General features: G+C 34.1%; 1 protein-coding gene across 4 annotated transcripts in view; it reads left to right on the top strand.

The window, feature by feature from the left end:
• Nucleotides 1-13,446, top strand: part of LOC149778393 (uncharacterized) — a 190,302-nt gene that overhangs the window by 79,972 nt on the left and 96,884 nt on the right. For all 4 annotated transcript variants that reach the window (XM_089939223.1, XM_089939224.1, XM_089939220.1 and 1 more), the window contains 2 exons: nucleotides 3,950-4,069; nucleotides 9,225-9,317. In XM_089939223.1, coding sequence (XP_089795349.1) covers nucleotides 3,950-4,069; nucleotides 9,225-9,317 — 213 coding nt within the window. The remainder of the gene's footprint in view (nucleotides 1-3,949; nucleotides 4,070-9,224; nucleotides 9,318-13,446) is intronic.

Here is a 13,446-nt window from a genome sequence, read left to right as displayed (position 1 = left end):
ACTGGATTAGGGAAGACACCAAAAGCAACTGCATTTACAAGATGTTTATTTATAAACGCAATTTAAATATAAACAAATTTGACACCATTGTAAACAAAAAGATAAGGAAAATTATAAAGTTCCAACATGGAACCATCATCAACAAATAACTCAATGAGAGAAAAACTCTATCATTAATTTAACAAATGAAATTTCAAAACAAACGTGAAATCCTATCACCGATCAACAAAATAAAAGTGACTTACACCCCAATATAAAGAGTCTTGAATGTATCGTTCAAATAACGATTTAGAAAAGAATGTAATTATGAATGTATCGTTCAAATAACGATTTAGAAAAGAATGTAATTATGAATGTATCGGTTCAAATAACTATTTAGAAAAGCAGGTAAATTTTAACGTATCATTCAAAAAACGATAATGAAAAGCAGTGTAAATTATGAACCTATCGATCGTTCACACAACGGCATTGCAATAGCAATGAATAACATTATAAACCTATCGATCATTCACATAATGATATAGCAATAGGAATGAATGAAATTATTAGCCTATCGATCGTTCACATAACGATATAGCAATACGTGTAATTATGAACCTATCGATCGTAAACCGATATTGAAATAGGAATTAATGAAATGATGAACCTATCGATCGTTCATATAACGACATTAATAGGAATGAATGAAATGATGAACCTATCGATCGTTCATGTAACGACATAATAGGAATGAATGACATTATGAACCTATCGATCGTTCATATAACGACATAATAGGAATGAATGAAATTATGAACCTATCGATCGTAAACTGATATTGAAATAATGAATGAAATGATGAACCTATCGATCGTTCATATAATGACATAATAGGAATGAATGATATTATGAACCTATCGATCGTTCATATAACGACATAACAATAGGAATGAATGAAATTATGAAATGCAATTGTGGAAATAACATGGAACACTATAACTATTGTGGCGCCCATTTGATGACCAAGATGTTAATTCCGGTTCCACGCGCTCAAGTAAATGGCCAGAGAAGCACCCACGCATGGTCCGCTCCTCTCAGTCTGTTGAAGGATCCCTTACATCACAGACCCGTTTGTCACGAAGCCCTGGTCCCTCGCATCGAGAACAACACAGCGTATACGTCACACGAAACCCCACAGAGTTCTGTGAATCCACATCAAATGATGTACAAGGCATGGCAGGCATGTATAAAGCAGCTCTACAGCTGGTGACTTCACATCAAAGCATATACAAGGCATAGCATTTAGGCAGTTCTTCAGCTGGAGATTTGCTTCTGTAAAGGGGTAAGCTTCCTGACAAGACTTGACGTAAGGTGATTTGGTTATAGAGAATTTGCTCTATATGTACTCTAGCCATGACAGATATGCACAGCTAGGTACTTAGGTTTCCCCGCTGCAGGCAATTCGTTCATGCAGCATGGTCTGAGTTTCGCTCAGGATTTCGAAATAACTAAGCCAAAAAAATATACCACCCTCGGGTGACGCTGAATGCGGCAACGAAACCCGAGTACATTTTTGACAACATATACATATTCATATAACTCCTACACAATTTCGTGACACCTGGACATTTTTGCCATTGGTGGAAATCTTGTTATTGCTAGTTCTTCTGAATGGATGGTTGTTGCAATATGGGGATTTGTGCTGAAAGACTTATTGTGAGACGTTGTTGATCTGAAATGTACTCAATCCTGGATGCAACCATGCTGTTGTGTGTATGGTGACATTGAGACAGGGTTAAAGTCAAATGCACAACTAGGGCTTTTTCCTGTACTGGCTTTTGAACATGATGACACAAACAAGTATGGGTGGACTTTTTTTACTTGTGGATATATCTGATCAATATTTTCCATGATGCCAACTCAGTATGTTTTGCTTCTTGTCAAAACTATATATCATAGATTTAACCCAATTCAGCATTTGACGTTGAGAAAAGTTCGTTGATCTTCTATCCATCATATCATGTTTAATATCAGAAGCAATGACAGAGATGTATACTATACTTATAGGTATCTTGTGAACATGTCCACTCACACACATGTAAAGGATGTTTTTGTTTCCAAATTAGGTATGTTAGATTTATTAGATCATTTGAGATGGTTTCAATACCCTGCAATTAAAATGAACACTAGAACAGAACAAAGTCTTATCACAGATTCTGGAAAATTCTTTTCATCCAGTTCCTTTAAGGGACTTTTATTTCATTAAATTTTATACTTTAACAATTAAATTGGAGTCAAAAACAGCCTTTCTCAGTGGATAATTTTTGCTTCTGTTTTCAGCTTTATTGATAAAAGTATTTGTTGATGCTTAATTTATATTACACATTTTATGAATTAGGAATAAGAATTCATAATTGTATGGGAATAAGAATTTATAATTGTGTGGGAATAAAAATTTATAATTGTGTGGCAATAATAATTTATAATTGTGTCGGAATAAGGATTTTATAGTTGTGTGGGAATAAGAATTTATAATTGTGTCGGAATAATAATTTATAATTGTATGGGAATATAAATTTATAATTGTGTGGGAATAAGAATTTATAATTGTGTGGGAATAAGAATTCATAATTGTGTGGGAATAAGAATTCATAATTGTGTGCGAATAAGAATTTATAATTGTGTGGGAATAAGAATTTATAATTGTGTGGGAATAAGAATTCATAATTGTATGGGAATACAAATTTATAATTGTTTGGGAATAAGAATTCATAATTGTGTCGGAATAAGAATTCATAATTGTGTGGGAATAAGAATTCATAATTGTATGGGAATACAAATTCATAATTGTGTGGGAATAAGAATTTATAATTGTGTCGGAATAAGAATTCATAATTGTATGGGAATACAAATTTATAATTGTTTGGGAATAAGAATTCATAATTGTGTAGGAATAAGAATTTATAATCGAGTTGGATTAAGAATTCAAAATTGTGTAGGAATAAGAATTCATAATTGTGAGGGAATAAGATAATTGTATGGGAATACAAATTTCTAATTGTGTAGGAATAAGAATTCATAATTGTGAGGGAATAAGATAATTGTATGGGAATACAAATTTCTAATTGTGTAGGAATAAGAATTCATAATTGTGTAGGAATAAGAATTCATAATTGTGTGGTAATAAGAATTCATAATTGTATGGGGATAAAAATTCATAATCGTGTAGGAATAAGAATTCATAATCGTGTTGGAATAAGAATTCAAAATTGTGTAGGAATAAGAATTCATAATTGTGAGGGAATAAGATAATTGTATGGGAATACAAATTTCTAATTGTGTAGGAATAAGAATTCATAATTGTGTAGGAATAAGAATTCATAATTGTGTGGGAATAAGAATTCATAATTGTATGGGGATAAAAATTCATAATCGTGTAGGAATAAGAATTCATAATTGTGTGGGAATAAGAATTCATAATTTTTGGGAATAAGAATCCATAATTGTGTAGGAATAAGAATTTATAATTATGTGGGAATAAGAATTCATAATTGTTTAGTAATAAGAATTCATATTGTATGGGAATACAAATTTATAATTGTGTGGGATAAGAATTCATAATTGTGTGGGAATAAGAATTCATAATTGTGTGGGAACAAGAATTCATAATTATGTGGGAATAAGAATTCATAATGGTGTGCAAAGAAATATGCTACTTTAATTGTAAGGGTTGTTCCATCAAGACATACCTGGAAGGCACTTTTAATGTAGGGTACTCACCCATAGATGCAGTTTAGAATTTTCTTATCATTTTAATATGAAGTCTTAGAAATAAATGTACCCTGGCATATATATTTAAAAAACTGTCATCTCTGGGTATCATGTATGTTTAAATGGAATAGCCCTAAATATGTCTGGCATTTTAATGTAGTGGACATTTATCTTTTACAAAAATTATCATGTATTCCAGAATTTTTCTCAGAAGATTGGAGAGTTGAATAACAAAATAGCCTATTTGACAGAAGGCAAGGAGAAAAGATCAGCTCTCATTGCAGGCCTGACAGAAAAACTAAAAAATGCACATAACATGGTAAATATATTATATTTAAAAACATCATTCCTCATCTTCACTCTGCTCCTTTTATCTTTTTTTTCTTCAGTTGTAGTAAGATGGAATTGCATGCCTAAGAGTATTACTGAATCAAACACGAGTCAAGGAAACAGATATAGTGAATAGTGTGTCTGTTCAGAGACTAGATAACAGATTTGATGATTTGGGGGAAAGTGTTCGTTCAGAGTCAAGGGAACATATATAATGATTTTGAGGAAAGTGTGTTCATGGTCAAGGGAACATATATAGTGATTAGAATGAAAATGTGCCTGTTCAAAGTCAAGATGACATATATGGAGATTGGGGGAAAGTTTTTCTGTTCATAGTCATAAAGCAGATGTGATCTGGGGGAAAGTGAGTTCAGAGTCATAAAGCAGATGTGGTACTCTAGGGGAAGTATGTCTGTTCAGTCATCCAACAGATATGGTAATTTGGGTTGAAAGTGGCTGTTCAAGGTCATTCAACAGATATGTTGATTTGGGTTGAATGTGGCTATTCAGGTTCATCCAACAGATAGGGTGTTTTGGGTTGAATGTGGCTATTCAGGGTTATCCAACAAATATGGTGTTTTGGGTTGAAAGTGGCTATTCAGGGTTATCCAACAGATATGGTGTTTTGGGTTGAATATGGCTATTCAGGGTTATCCAACAGATATGTTGATTTGGGTTGAATGTGGCTATTCAGGGTTATCGAACAGATATGTTGATTTGGGTTGAAAGTGGCTGTTCAGGGTCATCCAACAGATATGTTGATTTGGGTTGAATGTGGCTATTCAGGGTCATCCAACAGATAGGGTGATTTGGGTTGAAAATGGCTATTCAGGGTTATCCAGCAGATAGGTGTTTTGGGTTGAAAGTGGCTTTTCAGGGACATCCAACAGATATGGTAATTTGGGTTGAAGTGGCTATTCAGGGTTATCCAACAGATATAGTAATTTGGGTTGAAAGTGGTATTCAGGGACATCCAACAGATACGGTCATTTGGGTTGAAAGTGGCTATTCAGGGTTATCCAACAGATATGTTGATTTGGGTTGAAAGTGGCTGTTCAGGGTCATCCAACAGATAGATTTGGGTTGAAAGTGGCTGTTAAGGGTCATAAAACAGATATGGTGTTTTGTGTTGAATGTGGCTATTCAGGGTCATCCAACAGATTTGGGTTGAAAGTGGCTGTTCAGAGTCATCCAACAGATATGGTGTTTGGGTTGAATGTGGCTATTCAGGGTCACCCAACAGATAGATTTGGGTTGAAAGTGGCTGTTCAGGGTCATCCAACAGATATGGTGTTTTGTGTTGAATGTGGCTATTCAGGGTCATCCAACAGATGTGGTGTTTTGGGTTGAATGTGGCTATTCAGGGTCTTCCAACAGATACGGTGATTAGGGTTGAAAGTGGCTGTTCAGGGTCATCCAACAGATACGGTGATTTGGGTTGAAAGTGGCTATTCATGGTCATCCAACAGATATGGTAATTTGATTTGAAAGTGGCTATTCAGGGTTATCCAACAGATATGGTCATTTGGGTTGAAAGTGGCTATTCAGGGTCATCCAATAGATATGGTGATTTGATTAGAAAGTGGCTGTTCAGGGATATCCAACAGATATGGTCATTTGGGTTGAAAGTGGCTATTCAGGGTTATCCAGCAGATAAGGTGATTTGGGTTGAAGGTGGCTATTCAGGATCATTCAACAGATATGTTGATTTCGGGCAAAGTGTGTCTTTTGAGACTTGTAAAAACATATGATGATTTGAGGGGAAGTGGCAGTTCCGAGTCAGTGGAACAGATATGGTGACTTGGGAAACAATGTGGTGTTTAGTTATACAACAGATATGGTGTTTTGGGGAAATGTGTGTCTATTCAGAATCATAAAAACAGATTTGGGGGAATTTGTGTTTGTTCAGAGTGAAGATCACAGATATGGTGATTTGGGGAAAGTGGAAAGTGTTCAGAGTTATCCAACATATATGGTGTATTTGTGGATAGTGTGTCTGTTGAGAGTCAAGGGAACATATATATTGATTTGGCAGGAAAGTGTGTTCAGTCATACAACAGATTTAGTGAAAATTATGTCTGTTCAAAGTCAAGGGAACATATATAGTGATTTTGGGGGCAAAGTGTGTTCAGTCATAAAACTGATATGGTAGTTAGGGGGAAGATGTGTCCAGTAATACAGCACATATTGATATTGGGGAACGTGTTTTCTGTTTAGAGTCATACAACAGATAGTGATATTTTTTTGTTAAAGTGGCAGTTCAGAGTCATAAAACAGATGGGATTTGGTGGAAAGTGGCTTTTCATGGTCATACAGCAGATATAGTGATTTGAGGGAAAGTGTGATTGTTTAGAGTCCTACAACGGTTGGTGATTTAGTGGACTGTGTAGAGTCATACAACCAGATTGACATAAATTTGGTTTTCCATCTCTTCCATGCTTTGTTCTGTAGACAAGACCAATGTTTTATCATTCATTAGCCTTACTTTCACTGAGTGCACCACATAGTTGTTGCCTAAATAGGCAGCTGTTAAACAGTCTGGTTTACATAGCCCATACATACAATTGATATATGATTATGAGTTGTTGCCTAAATAGGCAGTTAAGTTAAACAATCTGGTTTACATAGCCCATACATACATTTGATATATGATTATGAGTTGTTGCCTAAATAGGCAGTTAAGTTAAACAATCTGGTTTACATAGCCCATACATACATTTGATATTATGAGTTGTTGCCTAAATAGGCAGTTAAGTTAAACAATCTGGTTTACGTAGCCCATACATACATTTGATATTATGAGTTGTTGCCTAAATAGGCTGTTAAGTTAAACAATCTGGTTGACATAGCCCATACATACATTTGATATTATGAGTTGTTGCCTAAATAGGCAGTTAAGTTAAACAATCTGGTTGACATAGCCCATATATACATTTGATATTATGAGTTGTTGCCTAAATAGGCAGTTAAGTTAAACAATCTGGTTGACATAGCCCATACATACATTTGATATATGATTATGAGTTGTTGCCTAAATAGGCAGTTAAGTTAAACAATCTGGTTTACATAGCCCTTACATACATTTGATATTATGAGTTGTTGCCTAAATAGGCAGTTAAGTTAAACAATCTGGTTTACATAGCCCATACATACATTTGATATATGAGTTGTTGCCTAAAAGGCAGTTAAGTTAAACAATCTGGTTGACATAGCCCATACATACATTTGATATATGATTATGAGTTGTTGCCTAAAAGGCAGTTAAGTTAAACAATCTGGTTTACATAGCCCATACATACATTTGATATATGATTATGAGTTGTTGCCTAAATAGGCAGTTAAGTTAAACAATCTGGTTTACATAGCCCATACATACATTTGATATATGATTATGAACGTGAGTAACTTGATCAGTAAAATAGAGATGCATCATTGTATCTGGCTAAGTTTTGAGTAATATAAGCTTACTTATACCATATATGTAATCCTATTCAATTTGAGCCTTTGCCAAGGATCTCACTGAGGCTGCCTTCATACAAAACCTGTTTCCTGATAGCCTTTGCCAGGGATCTCACTGAGGCTGCCCTCATACAAAACCTGTTTCCTGATAGCATTTGCTTCGGCATGCAGTCAGAGAATTACTTTTGCCCTCTTTGTTGACCAGTCTACCTTCAGTTTTAATCAGATGGCTCGACAGCTAACATTAATGTGATCAAGGAATGTATTCAAAGGAGAAAGCAAATTGATCAGTAAATTATGTTTTTTCTACAATACTTACCTAATATTACTTGAATAACCTACCATTTTCCCTGCAATGGAAGCACACCATTACATGATGTTCAGCCCAGCTTAAAATTAGCACCACCATTTGGCTGCAAAGTGAGGTAATGTGCAGGAGTTATTGTCCTTTGTCTATATATTATAGACAGAAAAGAAGAACTTTCATCTTTTCGAGAGCTGGATTTGGGAGGTAGTAAAGTTTATATTCCTAACATTGGTGTGATTGGGTAAGTATTCTAGAAGTAATATAATTTAATGAAATGTTTGCTTTTTGAAAGCACATAGTTTTGAAAATTTTGAGAGGAAGATAACTTTGACAAAGCATTATTCATGAAAAAGTATATGATGCAAAACAATTATTTTTTGTCAAAAATTGTGTCATATGCAAATTTAGAGTATTCATTAATTACATAAGGCTGTAAAATTTGAATTTTCAATATTTTGATCACAGCTTCTTTGACACTTAGCATAATAGTAATGATTAATTGTGCACGAAGTTGCATCAAGACAGTCATTGTATGCTGAGCTCATAAGCTTTCTTTCGGGGGTAAAAAGTATGGATTTTAAAACTTACTTTTCTTCATGCCTCATATTTTGTTCACTGATTTCATTATTGGAAAGATTTGTACTCTTTCAACATTGTGCACATACCTGTCAACTTTGCATTGCCAATTTAAACTATGGTCACGGATTATCTCTAATCTAGAGATGGGCAGGGATTTGCTCTCTTTTAGAATGTTGTTAGGGATTTTCCAATGCCAGTTTTCAGTCTGAAAACAGACCTCATTTTGAATCCATGAAAGATTTGCATGCTCCCATTTCACTAAAATTTGTCCAGCTTAGATGAGCAGAAAGACTGATTTTCAAATGTTTATGAACATACCTAAAGATCTGATAATTTTTTTTAAAACAATATTGTCACGGCTATCAAAACCTTTTAATAAAGTTAATTTACAAATCAATATTCCCCTCTTCTACAGGCAATGGCCCCCACTTCAGTGGAGCTAGGAAAATCAATGCTGGTGGACCTGTAGTAAAAGTAGGATGACTTGGAAAAAAGTATTCATTTGCGATTTAAATTATGCCTTGTCCAAAACATTTAATTTAGTTTCATCAGTTTGAAATTAGTACAGAATGCAGTTTTCACATGACAAATGCATTAAATTTATTCAATAAACCCAAAAATCTCTCAGTTAAAAACTGTTGAAGTACATTTGAATGCCACCAACATTATACCTTTGTCTTATATGATATTAAAATGCAATTTGGGATTATATGAGATAATATGATTTATGTGAAATATAGAACAATATCAGATGGGTGTATCAATTATATATCTTTGTTTACAATTTGTATGGTCTTAGAATGCTGACCTGGAAAGCAGAATCGAGGAGTTGGAGTCAGAACTTAAGGATATGCAGAATAAGCTATCGGCTGCAGAGATCGAGAAGAACAAGGTAAAAGTATATCCATCTAAGGCTTGATTTGGATTTGGCAGTTTGTTTTTGTAACTTATTGGCATGGTATTTTTTTATACATTTCGTGGAATGTTCGGAATCTTTGTTTGTCTTTTTTAGGATACATTTTGCCACCTTAATTTGAAATCCTATCTTTCTTCATTGCTTGGTGTGTTTTAGTGTATTTTAATGAATTATTGATACAGCTAAGAAATAAATCTGAGGACTTGGTCATATCACACTTAAAACAGGGAGAAGAAAGAAATGATCTTGTGCAAAGGTCTGTAGATCAAATACCAGTTATTTGAAGGTTAGTTTTGGGATTTATTGCATATATGCAAGCTTTATTGCAACAATTCAAGACTGAATAACCATCATAGATGGAATGCTGAACTCATAAAGAATCATCAGTGGTAATTTTGTCTAAATTTTCCATTTTCTAGTTCATGCTAATACTATTTTGTATTTATAAGAAATTTAGTTAAAATGTTTTCCATTTTAGCTATTCATTGTCAGGAAATAGACCAATAGTGATGTTTAATTTGATATTTACTTGAAAACTATGTCATATTTTCATGGTTCTATCAATAAAAGAAATACAGGGGTAAAAGACTTATTCATCAGGGGTAAAAGACTTATTCATTACCTGCTATGAGGAATGAATTCAAATGAGACCTATACAAATGGTGAAGTTTTGAGAATCTTGTGTTTAAAGTTGGACTGAAAAATTATTAAGTTAAGTTCTCTGGTGTGACAAAATGAACACCTTTGGGCCATTCTATTTAGATCTTTCTAAGCATGTGGTGAAATGTTTGTTTATTGTTGAAAAGAAGCACTTGAAAAGTGCTATTAACTGCATTACTGTGATGTTGGCTGCAGAACTGATAATTTGGCTCTGGAATAAAATTTCAGGACCCCAGAAAAATCCTCCAACAAATGTAACGGTGATCTAAATGTAGGGGTTCTTTGGCTGGCAGTATTCGTAACTATTGATTGATATATACAGATATTGTTTTAATGTTGTCCATGTCGGTAACTAAAGCTGTAATGTTTGTCAATACGGGTAACTAAAGCTGTAATGTTTGTCAATACGGGTAACTAAAGCTGTAATGTTTGTCAATACGGGTAACTAAAGCTGTGATGTTTGTCAATACGGGTAACTAAAGCTGTAATGTTTGTCAATACGGGTAACTAAAGCTGTGATGTTTGTCAATACGGGTAACTAAAGCTGTAATGTTTGTCAATACGGGTAACTAAAGCTGTGATGTTTGTCAATACGGGTAACTAAAGCTGTAATGTTTGTCAATACGGGTAACTAAAGCTGTAATAACATATCAACATATCAGTATTTAACTTACTGCTACCTGAATATAGTGCTTACGCTTAGAAATAATTATCATGAAAACTTTTAGAAACCAAGCTTTGTCCACATGAGTAATTGAATGCCTAACGCTCAGTATTTTTAATGTTCAGTGGAGTGTAGAACCAGTCTGTTTGTCGCAGTGGGTGAAAGACAATTTATCCAAATTGTGACAGTTCTGTCATTTCATGGACATATAAGAAAAGGGGTAGGGAGTTTATGTATGAGTTATGACTTCTCTTTAAATAGAACAGTTTGTTGGCATGGAAGGATGTTAGGGAATTCTGGAATAATTGTAAAATCTACAATAGCATACATGTTGTGTTCTTGAGTAGGGTCAGAAAGTACAATGACATTTTAATGAATTTTTTTTAATGAGGCGTTAACCACCTTTAACACCATTTTTCATACAACCCCAAGATATATCCTTATCCCCAGTGACTTACATATTGGGCATTAACTTTGAAATTACTGAGATTCCATTGAGCAAATGGCACTTTACTGTGAACAATTAGTGACTGATTTGATAATATTATCACAAGACTGGTATGTCAGTCATACCCATGGCTTGCAAATGCTATAGTCTGTTTGAAAAAGTACCCATGTCTGATTTTTATTTTTTAAAAAAGGTTTTAACTTTCATTCCTACCAGATTAGAAGGGTAGAAATTGTAGAACAGAAAGTAAAATTGTATCCTTCTCAGTTTAATCAATCAACATCAAGAACAAGATTTTAAAATTGGTCTGTTTAAGGAGCGGCAATACATTTTCTTTTATAAAAGGCTGCATCAGGTTTTCACTAAGGAATAGTATCATGATCAGCAACCAATGTCTTGGTACATTGGTTATTAAAGTAATTCAGTGTTTGCTTAAACCATATATATTATTTACAGGTACTAGTTATGGAAAGACAAATTCTGATAGGCATCTGATATTGGACCCTTGGTCTATCCCACCCACCCTATCCCCTGTAGGGATTTGCTTTTGTCATTACTTGAAAACTTGCAAGATCCACATCATAAAATGATACATAGCTGTATATATCCAAAATGCAAATATATTATCCCCTGTAACCATCTATTACCTTATCCAAGAGGCTCAAATTAGACTGGTGATCAAAATAGATCAGTGTTGAAAATATGTTTTGACAAATACCAGTATAAAGAATACTGTGATATTTATTTATTTGTAGGGTTTGGGCCTGAATCTATGGTGTTGCCCATGTATTTGTCTGTCACACCATTTAGATTTTGCGTTTAGGTCTATTTTTGGGCACTGGTGGGTCTTCCATGTTCCATGAATATAATTTTAGTTGTTTTTTCTTCTGTATAATTTTGATCCTTTTCTTTTGGTCATCCCACTAAAACAAATGGCTTGTTTGGTTGATGTAAATGGAATAACCCTTAATAGTTTCAATTAACTTATTGGATAAATTTGCTTTTCTTTACTAAGTTGACCACATATTTTTGTTAATATGTGAAACAACCAGGCGGTTTAAATATTTCTTTAAGGTTTCAATTTTCATCTGCTATTTTTAATAAAAGCTTGATACTCTTCATAGCACAGAAAAATCATTGATTAATATATAGTGTAAGGTTTGGTGATATTGCTGAAGATCAGACAAGTTTAAAAAGGCCTGCAATTGGCTTTGTTCATTTAAAATTTATTTGGCTATCTGCATTGAAAATTAGACTGAAGAAAGTATGGTTTGGTTTATTACTAAGTAGTAGTCTTCTCTAACCATTCTTTTATTCCATGGTTTCATAAACTGTATGTTTAGACTCCTTTGAAAAACTTTATGAATTCACTAACATGGATTAGAGCTGTTTTAAATCCATCTATCTTTCATGTATGATAGAATGTAGCATTTCTTCATTCATATTCTGTTTACATTATAGAGCAATTGACAGGTTTGATAGCCTCTTAGGTAAAAAAAAATGTGTTTCTGGTTGACTGACCATCTTTTTCTCATTGCTGACCCTTGCACTTTTCCCCCATGGTTAAAAAAAATCATGACCTGCCTACCCTAATTTTAAAACCAGGGCAATAGGAAAGACATTTGGAGGGGGGGAGCCTTATAGTACAGTGCATAGGAGGAATTGTATTTGAGACTGACATCATTTTCATGAACAAAGTTGACTAATACTGAAAAAAATTGAAAGTTTTTAAAAAATATAACTACAAAACTGGATACTATTTTATTACAAGTTGTTGTAAAGAATGAGTTTGATCTGGTATAGGAATAAATCAGTTCAGTCAGGCCAAGATGTATTTGACACCAGCTCAAATGAGATCTCTCCCGCCACACTTGGAATGTAAATGTGTGTGTGATTTGGATTTTTAACATAGCTTTAACAATTTTTCTGTGATATCGCTACGATGTCTACGGTGTGGCATTTTCTAGTGATCTCTATCACTGGGGCATCATGCTGCAGACATGTAGCATGATGTCCCCCCAGTCACATTATCCTGACATCAGGCAGACCAGCCCTAACACTAACCTCTTAATGCTGAGCGCCTAGTGAGGCAGCTGTTAGTCCTTTTTTTTCAGAGTCTTTGGTATGACTTGTCAGGGGTTCGAACCCACAACCTCCCGCATCTGAGCCGGACTCTCAAACCACTAGGTGATCAGAGTGGTCTGGAACATAAATGAATGTGGTTTTGTATCTATTGAATACCCTTTCTTTTATGCTTTATAAATATATGCAAATATTCAGTGGAGTATGAAACAAGTTTAATTAAATTTGGTACGACTAAGAATATCAAGATG

The sequence above is a fragment of the Sinohyriopsis cumingii genome, chromosome 17 (genome assembly GCF_028554795.1).
Source record: "Sinohyriopsis cumingii isolate HCF-2022 chromosome 17, ASM2855479v2, whole genome shotgun sequence".
NCBI lineage: Eukaryota > Metazoa > Mollusca > Bivalvia > Unionida > Unionidae > Sinohyriopsis > Sinohyriopsis cumingii.
Note: the sequence above shows the minus strand (reverse complement) of the source record. Positions and strands in the feature narration are given on the sequence as shown.